The following is a 16188-nucleotide window of genomic DNA, read 5'->3' as shown; positions in this document are numbered from 1 at the left end:
CTTCCCTCAGTTCTCCAGTTTCCGTTTGTAACACACAAGTGACATGTTCGCGAATGATTGCAATATAGGCATATGTGCACGCGGACGCACTTCCGGAAAAATACAAAGAAAACCGGCCGATCGCACACTAGAAGCAAAAACCGTCCGGTTCCGGTTTTTGTCCGGTCAACCGGTGCATCCCTAGATCAAAGTGACATTACGTTAACCAACCATTCAGAAACGTTATAAACGTCAGAAACCTCAATTGTCGAACTTCTTTGGGGCCATCATCTTGTTCCAGGTCCGACTCCGGTTCAAATTGATACGGTTGCATTCAGAGACTCCCGTTGCCATTCTTAATCCAAAATATATCCTCAACTGTTGTCAGGGCAACACTCCACGTGTGTTGTGTCGAACGCCCCACAGAACAGAGGGGTGGGGTGAGCAAAGCTCATTATCATTTAAAGTCACATGCACTGAAATGGCTTGCTGAAAACAGAGCTGTTTTTGACCAGGTAAAATTGGTGTTTTCTTACAATACTAATGAGAATATTTAATTAAAGTATATTAAAAACTTTTCATTTAGACACTAAAGAATCATATTAACTAAAACAAAGATGGCATTATATGACCCCTTTAACGCCATGGCACAATGTTGTGCAGCAGTCTTATTCCATTGCCTTTGGTTCGGTAAAATAACACTAGTCGAATTTGTAGTTGTCAGATGAAGTCCGACTACTGAGCACTGAGAAAGATGCAACTAAGATCATTCAATAAACTCTGCTTATATTTACCATCATTTTGTGATATTTGGAAATGAGAAAAAAACGTTTTAATTGGTTTAGGGCATCAGACAAAACCATGTTGTTAGTTTTAGATATCAGACAAACAGATGTATTCTGACAGGATCTAGTAGACTGGATCTCATCCTGGGGTTGACACAATTTAACACTCACTCAAAGGTCCAGTTGTAGTCAGGTGTGTCTCGCTCCACCAGGTCCATCTTGGCTCCAGGGACGCTGCATATGGGCCTGTTCCAGTTATCTCTGATCCTCATGTACAGATTCCTGGTGTAGAAGTTCTCAAAGTCCTGGTACAGTGGAACAAAATCCTGGGAACACAGTATCACAAGAAAAATATAACAAGAGCCAGGGGGTGTAAAATTTGTACATGGTGATTGTTCTTATTTTGACCATAAGTTCTTATTTTTTTGTTTAGTAGTGCTCTTTATTATAAGAGGAGGCTATTAATCAGTCCCTCCAGAAAAACGCGATTATGCGATCGCGTGATTTAACGCATAATCAGCCAAAGTCCGCATATTCATGCGGGGGCCGCATTTTTTCAAATACGCCGCATAAATTGCCTATTTCCGCGTGCAAAATATGCGGGGCTATCATGATTTCATAATCCCCGCATTTTCGTTGCAAAAAAAGTCATATATATTAGCAGAAAGTTGAAAATTTTTCGTTTACTTCACACAAGAGCCGCCATTTCCGCCTATTGCCATGGGAACGTTTTGAAGTGACGTGTTTACCCGACGCGAACGTCATCGAAAAGCTTCAAACCCCGTGGAGAAACCATAGATACCGGTGAAACCATGATGAAGCACAAACTCCCATTGGCCAACAAAAATAACAGCAAAAGAGCAAACCAGTTTCCCTGTGTGCTGACTGATTTCAAAACACAGCATCATGAAGCTTTGAAGCGTTATGAATCAATGAGTCGATTCAGCGGTTTGAAGCGTTATGAATCAATGAGTTGATTCAGCGGTTTGAAGCGTTATGAATCAATGAGTCGATTCAGCGGGTTGGATCGCCAAAGTCACGTATTTCAGCAGTTTGACACGCGATCCGAATCATGAATCGACTCGATGATTCATAGCATCATGATGCTGTGTTTTGAAATCAGTCATCACTATATAAGTCGTTATTTAGTTTTTTTTGCACACAATAACTATTATCGTCGCTTCATAAAGTTATTGTAGAACCACTGTAGTGAGATGGACTTTGTAACGACGTCTTTAGTAGGCTACCTTTTATGGGTCTTGAGAGTGTACATTGTGCCAATGGAGGCCTTTCTGAGCCATCGGAATTCAACTAAAATATCTTAATTTGTGTCCAACAACATAAAGGGAAGTCATTAATGACAGAATTTTCATTTTTAGGTGAACTAACCCTTTAAGAGATTGCACTTTGTGCATTGGAAGCACTCAAATGTCTGTTTTGTATAGCGACATCTGTAAAACAGGAAGTTATTTATTAATTTTTTCAGAAGTTGTAGCATATTCCTTTTGTAAAGCTACAGAACTTGATTGACTAAATGTTTTGTAAATTTGAGCCATTATTAAGGTCTTCAATAAAACAAGATGAGAACTTAAATATTCCAGCACTTTCTGTGATGTAGTGCTTTTTTTCTCTTTCTCATCAAACCGCAGTTTTTGCAAGTTCCCGCAATTTTATCGCATAAAATTGCATAAATATCCCGCATTTTTCATCGCATTTTTTAAGAAAACGTGCCGCATAATCAAGGATTTTTGCCCGCAACAATCACAAAAAAAAGCCGCATTTTTCTGGAGGGACTGATTAATGTAAATGTATAATAATGTACAATGTAAAGCGACCTTGAGCTACGAAAATGCGCTTTATAAATAAAACTTCTTCATAAGCTACATAATTTAGCTACATGCACAATTTACACTGATCTCCTGTTCAAAAGTTTACATCCCTCAGCCTGCATGGCATTCTTGAGGATCAGTGTTTACAGCTTTTGTAATAGAGTCCCTCGATTGTCCTCAGTATGAAGATATTTATCTCAAAATCATTGGATGGAAATGGGAGATGCAGGATCGCAAAAATGTGCTTGACCTAGGGCTGCTCGATTATGGAAAAAATCATAATCACGATTATTTTGGTCAATATTGAAATCACGATTATGTAACACGATTATTTCACATGACTTTGGGAATGTGTTGTATTTATAAAAAATACACCTTTCAACAATTCAATTGAAATTGTAACATTTGTTGTACTTTTTGAACTATTAAAATAAATAATATAACATATATTCAAATCAAAGTATAAAAGTATTCACATAAAAATGATAACCACAAATAAATAAGATCAACAATATGGTTCGGCTAGATATGCTTTTCAGGTACGTCTAACATTAGTTTTCAGGTACAGAAATGTGTCAAATGTAAAATAACATTGCATATTTGAGTGCAAATTAAAGATTAATCCTATTAAACTTACAAAAGCTATTCAATCAAGAGCGTTGAGTGATGTCCTTGTCTTTTGTTGTTTGACATTAAACAGACAGCAGTAAAGGCTACTGCCTCTTTAAGACCTAATGATCGGATATGCGTCGACTGTATAAAGTTCACTTAAGGCATATACAGACTATGTATGCTAGAATACTCATCAAGATGGACATGTTGACATACGTTTTGTGTGAGTTTGTCCGTTCAAGAGCAAGACTTGAAAGAGAACTCAATATTTGCGCGCTGAGAAATGTATGCGCGCTCTCGGATGAGCGCACAGATGCTGCGTTCTATTATTTATCCATGTCGGAGCTCCGACTAGGAAGACAGACGTTACCTAGCAACACGCACCAACACGCCCCCTTTCCTCGGATTTTGCCGCTCGGAAGTTTGGACAACCGTGAGGACACTGAGCAAGAATTCCGAATCGGAATACAAGATGGCTGCGACCTGTGTGACTTGTAAGTATGAATTGTTTTCATTGTTTTTGGACCGATTTAGTTGTTTAAATGTTCATTTGGCAAAGATGTTCAGATATCTCTATGCCTAGTAGACCTACAACAAACATTCATTAAAAAGGGTCCTGTACCCGCCTTTTTCAAACTGGCGCAGCGCTGACTCGCGGTCGGTAACGTTAGAAAATGCATGATTTGATTTGATAACGTTAACCTAGATTATTGTTAGCTATTATTAGGCGCATAACCAAGTGTGTGTGCGGAGTGTGGAGCGCGCACTGCATGACGAGGCGCCGTCCATGTTTTTCTCTGACTCGGACGCGCAAAACATACCAGAACGCTTGAAGTGTGGAAGTGACGTCATATCCGAGGGCCGAGTCGGATCGTTGACCATAATGGAACGCACCAAGAGATACATTTTCTCACAGCGCGCGCGGCTTCTCATTTGCGTCTTCTGGCACTAAACCCGGGTGATGACGGTGAAAACGACTGGTCATATTCGAAAATATGGCAGCACTCGCATGCATTGAACAAAGTTTACAAAGAGAGAATCATTTGAAAAATATGAGGGGAAAAAAGGACGTTTACACGGCACCCCTGCTCTCGTCAGTTTTTGTTTCTTTATTAGATTGTCATATGTCACTCTGTTTAATTTTCAAGTGGTTAAACAAATTCGTGGTGTTCCCTTGCGTTGCAGCCACTACCATGTAGCAAATCTTGCACGTAGCATGTTTCTGCTCGTCGTCTGATTCCTCGAAGCCAAACTGTTCCCAGACAACGGAGTTGGTTTTGCCTTTTTTGCTCACCAAACGCTGCTGTAACTGCCCTCCTTCTGCCATCTTTACTCGCGCCGAGTTTTTAAATTCCAGCGGATGATATGCACACGAGTCACGAGACTCACAAACTGAGAGAGATTTGTGGCTTCGGGAGGGGCGGATGAGCGCGTGCGCGTTTCATTCAGAACGCAAGACAAAATAAGAGTGTTCTTGCAAAACTGAACATGGCAAAATAATCGTTTTTTCTCGATTGTACTATTTTGGTGATCGTTGGGAGGCAAAATCGAAATCGAAATTCGATTAATTGCACAGCCCTAGCTTGACCTGGAGGATTTTTTCTGAAGAACAGTGGACAGTTTACTGCTTTGGACAAACAAGGGACAGTCGTTGACCATCCAGGGGGGTATTCCAGAAAGCAGGTTATGAGACATACCTGGGTATGTTTAAGGGTAAGTGAGCAGATAACTTCAACTTTCAGTTCCATAAACGGAGATAACTTTGAGGGTATGCAAGTAAGTAGCCATAGCAACTCACTCTCTGAACATAACCAGCTCCGGAGCAGGTTATGTTCCAGGGTTAGTTTGCTAAAGATGCGTTTTTAATATTAAATATTAATATAAAATTTGTTAAATAGTTACAGTTACATAATATACAATATTAAATATTCATTCGAAAGCACAAGGTATAAACATTATAAGGTAATGTTTAAATGTTAAATAAAAACAAAAGATGGAAGTAGAATGGCACGCTTTTTCTTAGCATCTGTTTCCATGGTGAATCAACGATTCGTTGAGAATGTCTTATGTGTTAACCGTAAACATACTTTGTTGTTGTCTGAATTTACTCACTAACTCATTTTTGAAACCAGCATACCTTGATTAAGCAAGGTTTGGGTTAATCAACCGAGAGTTCAAGGTATGTGTGATGGTAAGTAGGGATGTGACGGTGAGGACATTTTCCCACCGGTTAATTGATGTGTGACAACACCGGTAATACCGGTATCACCGGCGGAGGCTTTTAAATCACTATAATTCTATCTAACCGAAAGTAACATGCACACGACCGCTCTGAACTGAAAACGCGCCAGTGTTGCGTATTCACACACCGTGAATGACAGCTCGTCTGTAAATGCGCGCTCTGTGAGGCCATGGGTGCGTCTCAATCAGTTCCCTAGTTCAGTAGTCAGGGCACTGATCAAACATTGATCCGTCTATGATTGAGATGCACGCCATGAATGAATAACAGTTCGTCCGTAAAGCCTCGTTTATACTCGACGCGCCCGCACGAGCGCGAGGGTGCGCGTGGCAAAAATAAATGCGCGCAGTCAGCGTAGCGGAGGCTCGCACTGCGGAGCCAGGCGAAAGTAAACAATGCGCGCTCTGTGCGGCCGTGCACATTTAACTTTCGGTTTTGAATTAGCGCCAATTCGGCTGCGGGTTGCTTGAATTATAGGTTCATTAGTCTATTATTTTTAATGAAAAACACAACAACAAAACAAATGACAAACTCCCTTAAATAGGCGCTTTTACGTTTCGCTTTGAAACCAAATCTTCCACGATCATCTCAGTCAGCTCCTCACTCTTAAATCTGATGAATGACTCCAGCCGCTGCCGAGACTCACGGTCGGATCCTGCTTTATTAAGCAGATACGTTCAGTTTTTATTTGTATTGTCTGTTCTCTAACTGAACTAAATTATTTTATTACTATAAAAAAAATCAAAAAGACGGTGGGCGGTGCCACGGTGGGCAAGTGATGTAACCGGTGTTGAGTCTGGACACCGGTAACACCGGCAACACCGACTATCGTAGCAAGCCTAATGGTAAGTTAACCTTGCTTTCTGGAATACCCCCCAGGTGAAAAAAACATGTACATTTTTGAGCAGGGATATTTGTATAAATTCAGTTATTATTTTGTCTTGACTTTATTTAAACATCTGTTATGTGAAATGGCTTATTCAGCGCAAAAAAAAGAAAAAAACAACAACAACAACATTTTTATTAATAAGGAAAGCACCACAAACAAACCAAATCTTGATCTTTTAACTCTACCTTCTGTTGTTCCCTCTCTCTGGCCAGATGGCACTTCTCAAACTTCCAGTCCCTCAGGAAATCTCGCAGATAGCCAAAAATGGTAAGGATGCCATAGCCCACGTAAGTGAGGACGGCCACCAGTAGTGGTGTCTCCTCAAACGACTCCGCAAACGGCTTGTTGTAAAGCGGTGAAGCGCATGAAGCATGATGGTTCTGTTGATGAAAAAAAAAATATATATCTAAACATACAACTGATTGATTACAAAGCGTGCCTCATAATTAAAACCGAAAGCACACATCAACAGCATAAAAATCAACATAAATGTACAGCTAATCTGATAGAAAAAATAAGATTACAGCAGATTTAATGCATCAAAGACAAATTTCAGTGTAGGTGGAGCACAAATACCTGAGACCAAAATAATAATGAAATTTAGGGATGGGCTCTTTTAACTTGGGACAGTAAGCAACTAACTACATTCTGAACACTTTAGTAATGGACTACTTGCACTGAGCTTTGTGACGCACTTCAGTTTGGAAATAGCATTTCGAAACTATTCCGGTATTTCCAGTTATGTACATTTTCAATTGAACTGTATGACAATAATTAAAAATGATTGTCAGAGACAGGAGAAGAGATATACTGATGATTACGGTATAAAGAGTTTTCCAAACTCAATGTAAAGTCCACACTAGAGGCTTAGTAACTGCTAGCTAGTTTGTAACTAAGGCCCGTCCCAAATGGTACCCTAAAGACTCTCAGTCTTCCTACGAGTCCGCACTTTCTTGACATAGCGCCGCTTTGACTGTCGGGAAGAAGTCTTCAGGGGAGCTCGCTTCAGTATTGGATCTGCAAAAGTGTGCATCGAGGGCACATTGACCGCAAAGGGGGCGCTCGCAAGGAAACCTAAAATGGGACATCCTACGGTCTCATGGACACACACACGCACCAGCCATTAAAAGTCCACAAGGCCGAAAGTGCGTATAAAGTGTACCATTTGGGACAGGGCCTAACTCTGTACTTAATTCGGTTGCACCATTTGTTCTTAAGATGGCGCTTGAGGTGAAATATCTCATGTGATTAGGGCTGGGACGGTTACCGCATTACCGCAATAGCGCGGTCACGTGATGCCTACCGCGGGTCTGAGATCGTCACCGCCATCACTGCAAAAAAAAAAAACATTGGCCTGCACATGTGTGCACGTTGTGTCTAATTCCATGGATTAATTGATTCTAATGACATGGATTGTGTCTAATGACGTGTGTCTTATATGGATTCAAGGTTTTCTAAACAAAACTTCATCAAAAGATGGAGCAAATCCGACCTTTCGCGAGTTGGGGAGCGCATTGTTCCATTATAACATTCCATTTGTATTGACTATTAGGCCTATATGCGAGAGTACCTGTGTAATGTCTTGTAGCCTATAATTTGAATTTCATTTTACTAAAGCATAAAATACAGGCGCATAAGCAGGACCTCAGTTTTTAATTGCACGTGCTTAACACAATTCTCTCACGTGGTTGCGCAGCCGACAATAGCGGGTAGGTAGATAGGCTACTATTCCAACGAAACATGGCAGAGAGGGCTAACTTGGTGGCAAAGCCAAATGTCACGTCGCTAATATGGGCACATTTTGGCTTTGACCCAAACGAAAAAGGACTTCCAGCTAATTTGGAGGAGCCCATTTGTAGAATATGCCACAAAAAGATACCGGTATCACGCTCAAATACTTCCAACCTGAGGACGCATCTTCGAAATCCATCATCCGGCAACATTTGCTGCCCTTGGCAGCACCACAAGTGCTTCGTCTGAAGATCAGCCTACAACCTCAGGCCAGGGACGACAGCTGAGGATCGCAGACTCGTTTGCTAAAGGGACTTAGTACCAACGCGACAGCAATCAGTGGCGAACCCTGATGGATAGCGTGACCCGCCTTCTGGTGGAGGAAAAGTTGCCATTTAACTTAGTCGAGAAGCCAGCCTTTAAGGCTTGCCAGTTTCAACATTTAAAGCGATTGTGAACTATTCAACAACAACAATACGGAAAACTTCTCCGTTCAGTGCTCAGCTTTTTTCAGTGACAGAGAGCCGAGCCGTGTCGCGTCTCTGATAACGCGCGTGCCCTGAAGGCAGACCTCTATCACCTGCATCCTCACAAAGCTTGTCATTTGTAGGTGGTTTAAGCCCTGCCAGTTTGAACATTAAAGGTGAACTATGTAGGATTTTTGCAGTAAAATATCCAGAAACCACTAGGCCAGTGTTATATATTTTGTTCAGTTGAGTACTTAGAATATTCCAAATGTTTCCAACTATTTGTAAATCGTGAGAAATTGCTATTTCAACCAAGGAACCGGGACGTGTGAGCTATGCGTTTGAGGGAGTCGCCTGTCGATTGCGTCATATCTACGTCACCCGCGGTTTCCGGTTTTATTCAGTGAAACACTTTACTCTCACTGCAGTGTGAAAAAGTGTCATAGCAGCCGCCGAGCGAACGTCATAACTTCCTTTTCAACACACTCAGATATATCTAATACGATAAACAGAGTTGCGTTACATCATACTCATGACTGGAAAAGAGGAAGTGGCGCCGGCAACCGTGTCATAATAAAAGTCCCGCCGGCGACTATGCCATAATAACAGTCCCGCTCTTCAATCGCTCCTGCGGCCTTGCTCAGCTCCACAACACTCGGTCCTGCTCTGCTTCAGACTACAGAAATGTTAATAATCGCATCCATGAACATGATTTCTGCCCGAGTCCTATCCTGACTGTTTTCCACCAGCTGTGAGGTGAAGACCACATGTCCCAAGATTCTGCGCTCAAACGTGGCGTCATCAAACTATGCCTTTGTTTTGAACAGGCGACCTCTAGTGGACGGAAAAGTTACATAGTGTAGCTTTAAAGCGAGTTTCGACCATCAGATGTGTATTATGTTGAACTAATGCCTGATATATTTTGACAAACGAACACTCAGACAGAAGCTGTGACTAAAGTAAAGTCACTAAAGTAGCTTAGAAACTCAACCGTTATAGGCATACATTTTAATACCTTTGAAGTACAAACCACAGCTTCATAATGAATAGAGACAGTAAGAGTAATTCACACACACAATCACTCTCTCATTAATGCATTCAAATAAATGTAATGGAGGCCTACAGTGTTAATTTATCTGTATCTGATGTAGAACAAACAGAAATCTGCTCCATAGACAATAACTGCTGAAAGTGAACCGTTTCCTTCAAGTATTTTAAAATCACAATGCACTTTTTCATTAGAAAAAAAAAATTCCACCTTTAATAGTAGAAAATATTTACAGTATAAACCTTATCAGTGAACGTACTCAAAAACCTTATGAGGGCAAAAAAAAAAGAAAAAAAAGAAAAGAAAAATACTCGTTCATTAATCATAAGCGAGGTCAAATGTTCAATTAATCGAGGTTTTTATTTTTGGTCAAATCGTTACAACCCTTTAGCCTAGCCTATATTTCGTTTTGCCAGCACTTTTTTTTTTTTTCAAACATCATTACATTTCTGTTCTAAATGTTCCTGTTCTAAATGTGAAATAATAAATGTTAAATAAATGTGTTCCTTATGCTGGTGTGTGCGCGAAAGTCGTTAGTTTAAGTGATTGTTTGATGACGACGACTGTAATCTGAAAGTAAAAAACATGGGAAATAAATAAACATGAACAAATAAATATATATTACTGTTCAATACCGATAAATAAAAATGTGTTTGTTTGTCTTTGTTTATGCTGTTCCATCTTCAAATCTCTCTGTCGTGATCTGATCTCATAGCCTAGTCTATATTTCTTTTTGTCAGCACTTTTTTTTTTCTCTCAGATATCATTCCATTAAAACATGTTCCTTGTTATGTTCAATTGCCTGCGCTGTTGTGTGCGTGTGCGGCTGTGCGTGAAGGGGGGGGGGTGGCGGGGGTTAAACCCGCTGAACCGCGGGGATTTCTAGCTTTTCAACCGCGGTGAGAAAAAGTCCATAATGTCCCAGCCCTAGTCATGAAATATGATTATCAGCCGATACCGATCTCCGGCCGATGGATCGGAGCATCCCTAATGAAAACTGTAAGTTTAACCCTGCCTGGACTGACAAATACTTGTTTATTTTACCACCACATTTAATACTGTGCAATACGGTGCTTTTTACTGTATGCACTTTGAGATGTTCCTAGGTCAAATGTGTGCAAGCAGGGGCGTCAGACTGGGGGTAAAATCAGTACTGATTAAGGGGAGAGAGGGCCCTTGAAAAGGAATGTTTTTTATTCGTAGTGTCTATTCACACCAAGTGCAAATAGCGTGCCTTGTTGGCAAGTGCTATCCGCATTAGCTTCTGCTAACAATATGTAATGCGATCTGGGAAAACCAGTCGGATGTCACGCTGGAACATTTTCAGCAAAGTCGAAGAATAGGTTGACTGTCCATTTTTTGTCAAAATTGGGTTTTCATTAAATTATTATTCTAAAACATATTGTCTATCATTTCTAAAAATATCTTGGCAAAAATAAATGTTTAGTGCAGAAAAATTGCGATTTATTGCGGCACGCTGGAAAGACTGTCTTTCTCTAAAGTTTATTTAGATCATGTCCGGCGGAGGAGCAAAAAAAAAAAAACTTAACACCGCAAAGACAGTTCACCCATCAAAATAAACCCATTACATGTAGAATAAAGGTGTATCAAAGCATTTCCCTCCAGTCCTATGTAAACTACGGCACGCAAAGTTTTTATTTAATACGTTATTGTATCGTGAGATGGCGGAGCACAAGAGAACAACAGAGTCTGAAGTAACTGATCGCTTTTGTGATCTCGCTCGCCTCAATCTGCTTAATCCTGGTGATGTCAGTGCCCTAAACAATCATATAATAGATTATTTCACATACAGAGATTTTCACATTCCACATTTCACTTATTCCAAAGATGGCGCCGCCGTGCTCGGTCGCCGTTCAGGTCGCTCCGCTAAGACTTTGCTTTTATTTATTATTCTACTCTCTTTTACTCTCTATTTTTTCCAACGGATCATCTGCTTTGATCTGTTACGACAGCAAAACACTTCTGGAAATTGGTTACCGCTACACTGACCTGTTTCAGGACACTTTCTCCAATCTTCCATCTGAGATTCGCCGGGACGCCGAGTTGAACAATGGCCACTCGAGTCGACGGCGAAGATTCAAAAAACACCGCGGGAAACGCGCTGGGATCCGCAACAGACTGAGAAAAAGAGCATTCAGTCCTCCTCTCCCGAGCATTTTGCTCGCAAATGTCCAATCCTTGGAGAATAAGATGGACGATCTTAGAGCCAGGATAAGTTTTCAACGGGACATGAGAGACTGCAACATCTATTGTCTGTCCGAAACATGGCTCACGCCAGCGGTCCCGGATACAGCCGTGACGCCGTCCGAGAACTTCTCTGTTTTTCGGATGGACAGAACAGCCGAGGCCGGGAAATCTAAAGGCGGTGGAGTGTGTTTCATGATAAACAAGAAATGGTGCGATCCTAGGAACATCTCCATTCTTTCGCGATCCTGCTCGCCTCACTTGGAACATTTAACTCTCATGTGCCGGCCTTTCTACCTGCCGAGGGAGTTTTCCTCGGTCATCACCACTGCCGTTTATATTCCACCACAAGCAGACACGGGGCTGGCTTTATCTGCCCTCCATGATGTGACCAGCGGCTTCATAAACAAACACCCCGACGCTGCTTTCATCGTCGCGGGTGATTTTAACAAAGCAAACCTAAAGAAAGTATTGCCAAACTTTCACCAGCATGTCTCCTGTCCCACACGAGGAGCAAACACACTGGATCATTGCTACTCTCCGTTTAAGAACGCCTACAAAGCTCGTTCACAGCCAGCTTTTGGCAAATCGGACCATGCCGCCATTTTCCTCACACCGGAATATAAACAAAGGCTCGTTCAAGAGCCCCCGGTGAGGAGGGAAGTCAAACGCTGGTCATCCCATTCAGAGATCACGCTACAGGCAGCTCTTGATGACGTCGACTGGGACATGTTCCGCGCGAGTTCTGAAGACGTCAGCGAGTTCACAGAAGTGGCGCTCTGCTTTATTAACACACTGACAGAGCAAGCCACACAAACATTAACTATAACGTCCTTCCCTAATCAGAAACCGTGGGTGGACAGTTCAATTCGCACTGCAGTAAACTCGCGCACCACCGCTTACAATGCCGGTCTCCTAACGGGGGATATGAGGGAGTACAAAGCTTCATGTTACGCTCTCCGGCGCGCCGTTAAAGCCGCAAAACTCCGCTATAAAGACAGAGTGGAATCTCATTTCCAACTCAACGACTCCCGGCGGATGTGGCAGGGACTGAGGACCATCTGTGCTTTTGGAACTAAATCCTCTGCAGAGGTGAGAGCTGATCCGTTACTGGTGAACGAGTTAAACTCTTTCTACGCTCGTTTTGATGGTAATCGCGGCAGCGCGACTCCGGCGAGTGACGCGTCAGAGAGAGTCCCTCAGAGCAGCAACGGTCACGTGATCTCTGTCTCGGAGGACGAGGTTCGGAGGGCACTCAAACGTGTGGATGTCAGGAAAGCTGCTGGGCCGGATGGTATTTCAGGTCGTGTTCTGCGGTCCTGTGCTGATCAGCTCGCAGGGCTCTTTACATCCATATTCAACGAGTCCCTTGCTACATCTGTTGTCCCCACCTCCTTCAAACGATCCTCCATCATCCCTGTACCTAAGATCAGTAAACCCTCTTGCCTAAATGACTATCGTCCAGTGGCTCTCACATCTTTAGTCATGAAGGTCTTTGAGAGACTCATTAAAAACAACATTTGCTCCTCCATTCCTGACACTTTGGACCCTCTTCAGTTTGCCTATCGTCCCAATAGATCGATTGAAGATGCCATTTCTCACGTCCTTCACTCCTGCCTCACTCACATCGACAGCAAAAGTGGGAACTATGTCAGGCTGCTATTTATTGACTATAGCTCAGCCTTTAACACCATAGTTCCCATTAAGCTAACACACAAACTCCTGGATCTAGGCCTGAATTCTTCTCTCTGCCTCTGGATTGAAGATTTCCTCACTGGCAGACCCCAGGCGGTGAGAGTAGGCCAGTTCACCTCCACCTCCATCACCCTGAGTGTTGGAGCTCCACAGGGCTGTGTGCTGAGTCCCCTGCTCTACTCTCTCTACACCCATGACTGTTTGTCCACACACAGCTCCACCTCGATCATCAAGTTTGCTGATGATACTGTTGTCCTGGGTCTCATCTCCAACAACAATGAGACGGCATACTTGGACGAAGTGGAGCAACTGACATCATGGTGCCAGGACAACTGTCTCTCTCTGAATGTTAACAAGACCAAAGAACTGATTGTGGACTTCAGGAAGAGACAGCATCGGTCATACTCCCCTCTCATGATCAGCGGGACACCGGTAGAGAGAGTGAGCAGCTTCAAATACCTGGGTGTGAACATCTCCGAGGATCTGACCTGGACTACACACATCCAGACACAGGTGAAAAAAGCCAGGCAAAGACTGTACCACCTGCGCCAGCTGAGGAAATTCAGGGTTTCACCAGCCATCCTGAAAACTTTCTATCGAGGGGCGATAGAAAGTGTCCTGACTCAGTGCATCACAGCGTGGTACGGGAACAGCACCAGTCACGACTGCAAAGCCCTGCAAAGAGTGGTGCGCTTATCCGAGCGCATCTCAGGCTCAGCTCTCCCGTCTCTGCAGGACATCTTCACCAAACGCTGCAGAGGTAGAGCTACTAAAATCATCAGAGACATTAATCACCCTGCAAACTCTCACTTCACCCTGCTGCCATCTGGTAAGCGCTTCCGTAGCCTGATGGCAAAGACTGAAAGACTCAGGAGGAGTTTCTTCCCCCAGGCCATCAGACTCCTGAACTCAGTCACGTGACTCACTTCACCCCCGCACACGCATAAACATACGGTCTTTCAACATTAACATCCACATACTGCAATTGCACTGCACTTTACTTTACGTCCCTATTGTTACTGCGTAACAACCTGTAATAAACCTTGCACATTATACTTCTTTATATATACATATTATATATTTTATGTTAACCACTTATTTTTAAGTCTACAGTTTATCTCACTTATCATCCACATATTTTTTTATATTTTTATTTTTATCTTATTTCCTATTTTTATCTTTTACTTGATTTATTTATAATTCTACTTATGTTAATACTTTTTATTCTAACTTTATTCTATTTCTATTTAATTTCTTGTAACTGTTATTTGCACTGTCCATGGAGCGGACCTGTTTACATTTCACTGCCAGTTGTATATTGTGTATATAACTGTGTATGTGACAAATAAAACTCTTGAATCTTGAATCTTGAGATGAAGGATCGGATGAGGAAGTTACTGAAGAGGAGTTAGTTTAGCTATGCTGTAGGTGCGCTGTGCTTGCTATTCTAAAAATGTACACTAGCTGTGCGATCTAAACATACAACAAAGTTCAGCGACAGCCCATGATAAACAATAGAAAACGTATATCACTACTTACTAAATTGCTGTTCTCTTCAGAGTAACGTTAGCTAGTCCCCTTGTGTAGAGATGCAGCTGATAAATTCTCGTTTTCATATTCAGTTCAGACCTTTATTTTGAAATAGCGATAAACAAGGAAAAAAAAATAAAGATTTGTAGACAACCAATTTGTTTTTATGCCAAGAGTTCAAAATATAACATCCAGTACATTTTTTTCGATAAAACGTTCTGGAAATGTTTTAAATATAAAGGGAAACAATATATAGATTTGCCATTTGAGATGCAGCAGTGATCTATAATGCACATGTTCTTTTATATTTATTAGAGGTTGAATTCAATACTGCTAAACTGCCTATACTACTTCTGAATAGGATGTCTACTTCATAAAATGTATGGAAATATATGATTCAGATCACTCAAACCATATGGAAATGGAGGCGCCCTTATATGGTTAGTAATGGAGCTTGGATGACATCTAGAGGAAAAGTTTGGTACTACGCCCAAACAAACTCTTACTGAAAGCTAATTTTTTGATATATCAACCTAAAACTTTGAACACAATTTGTTCATATTTCTGGCTTTGATTGTCTTGTAGTTTTAGGGTACATTTTTTTTTTGTAAAATACATATTATAAAATATATATTTGTACATTTTGATAAACTTATAACTTTTTTCTATTTTACTTTCATAATTTATTTGACATCTACAATCATCTGCCAAGTGTCTTCTTTAAAACAAGACCAACCTTAGGACTATATTCCAAGCATGTTTGAATTACAGCCATTTAAAGTTGGATAGTGCATTTTCATGTCTATGCGAAAATTTAAACCTGTTTTTCTCAAAATTCCGTTCCTAAAAATCATAGCGATCAGCTGACTTCAGATAACCATAACTTCTTTTTCAGACAAGCCTTGAAAGAAATGAAAATATATTTGAAAAGGGCTTGGCCCCAGCTTTCATATGGTATCAAAAGCTGTAAAAGGTAAAATTGGGTTTTCGTAGATCACATCACATATAATAAAAATTGAGGTAACATTAACTTCAGTGGCGCAATCGATAGAGCGTGAGGCTTAAGGCCTTTGCACACTGAGTCCGAAATTTTCGCATGCGTTTTTTCGTATTAGTGATCCAAAAAATTCGTCATGCACAGAGACCTTGCACACGGAGTCCGTTGCATATTAATGAATG

The 16188-nt window shown here is 41.5% G+C and overlaps 1 protein-coding gene across 1 annotated transcript in view; it reads right to left on the bottom strand.

Moving 5' to 3' along the window:
* sptlc2b (serine palmitoyltransferase, long chain base subunit 2b) overlaps positions 1-16188 on the bottom strand; it is a 47587-nt gene that overhangs the window by 15863 nt on the left and 15536 nt on the right. Inside the window, exons 2-3 of the mRNA XM_079830481.1 lie at positions 6519-6713; positions 936-1090 (exon numbers count right to left, since the gene is read on the bottom strand). Coding sequence (XP_079686607.1) covers positions 936-1090; positions 6519-6713 — 350 coding nt within the window. The remainder of the gene's footprint in view (positions 1-935; positions 1091-6518; positions 6714-16188) is intronic.

The sequence above is a fragment of the Gobio gobio genome, assembly GCF_949357685.1.
Source record: "Gobio gobio genome assembly, chromosome: 12".
Lineage (NCBI taxonomy): Eukaryota > Metazoa > Chordata > Actinopteri > Cypriniformes > Gobionidae > Gobio > Gobio gobio.
This window is presented reverse-complemented; position numbering and strand designations above follow the sequence as displayed.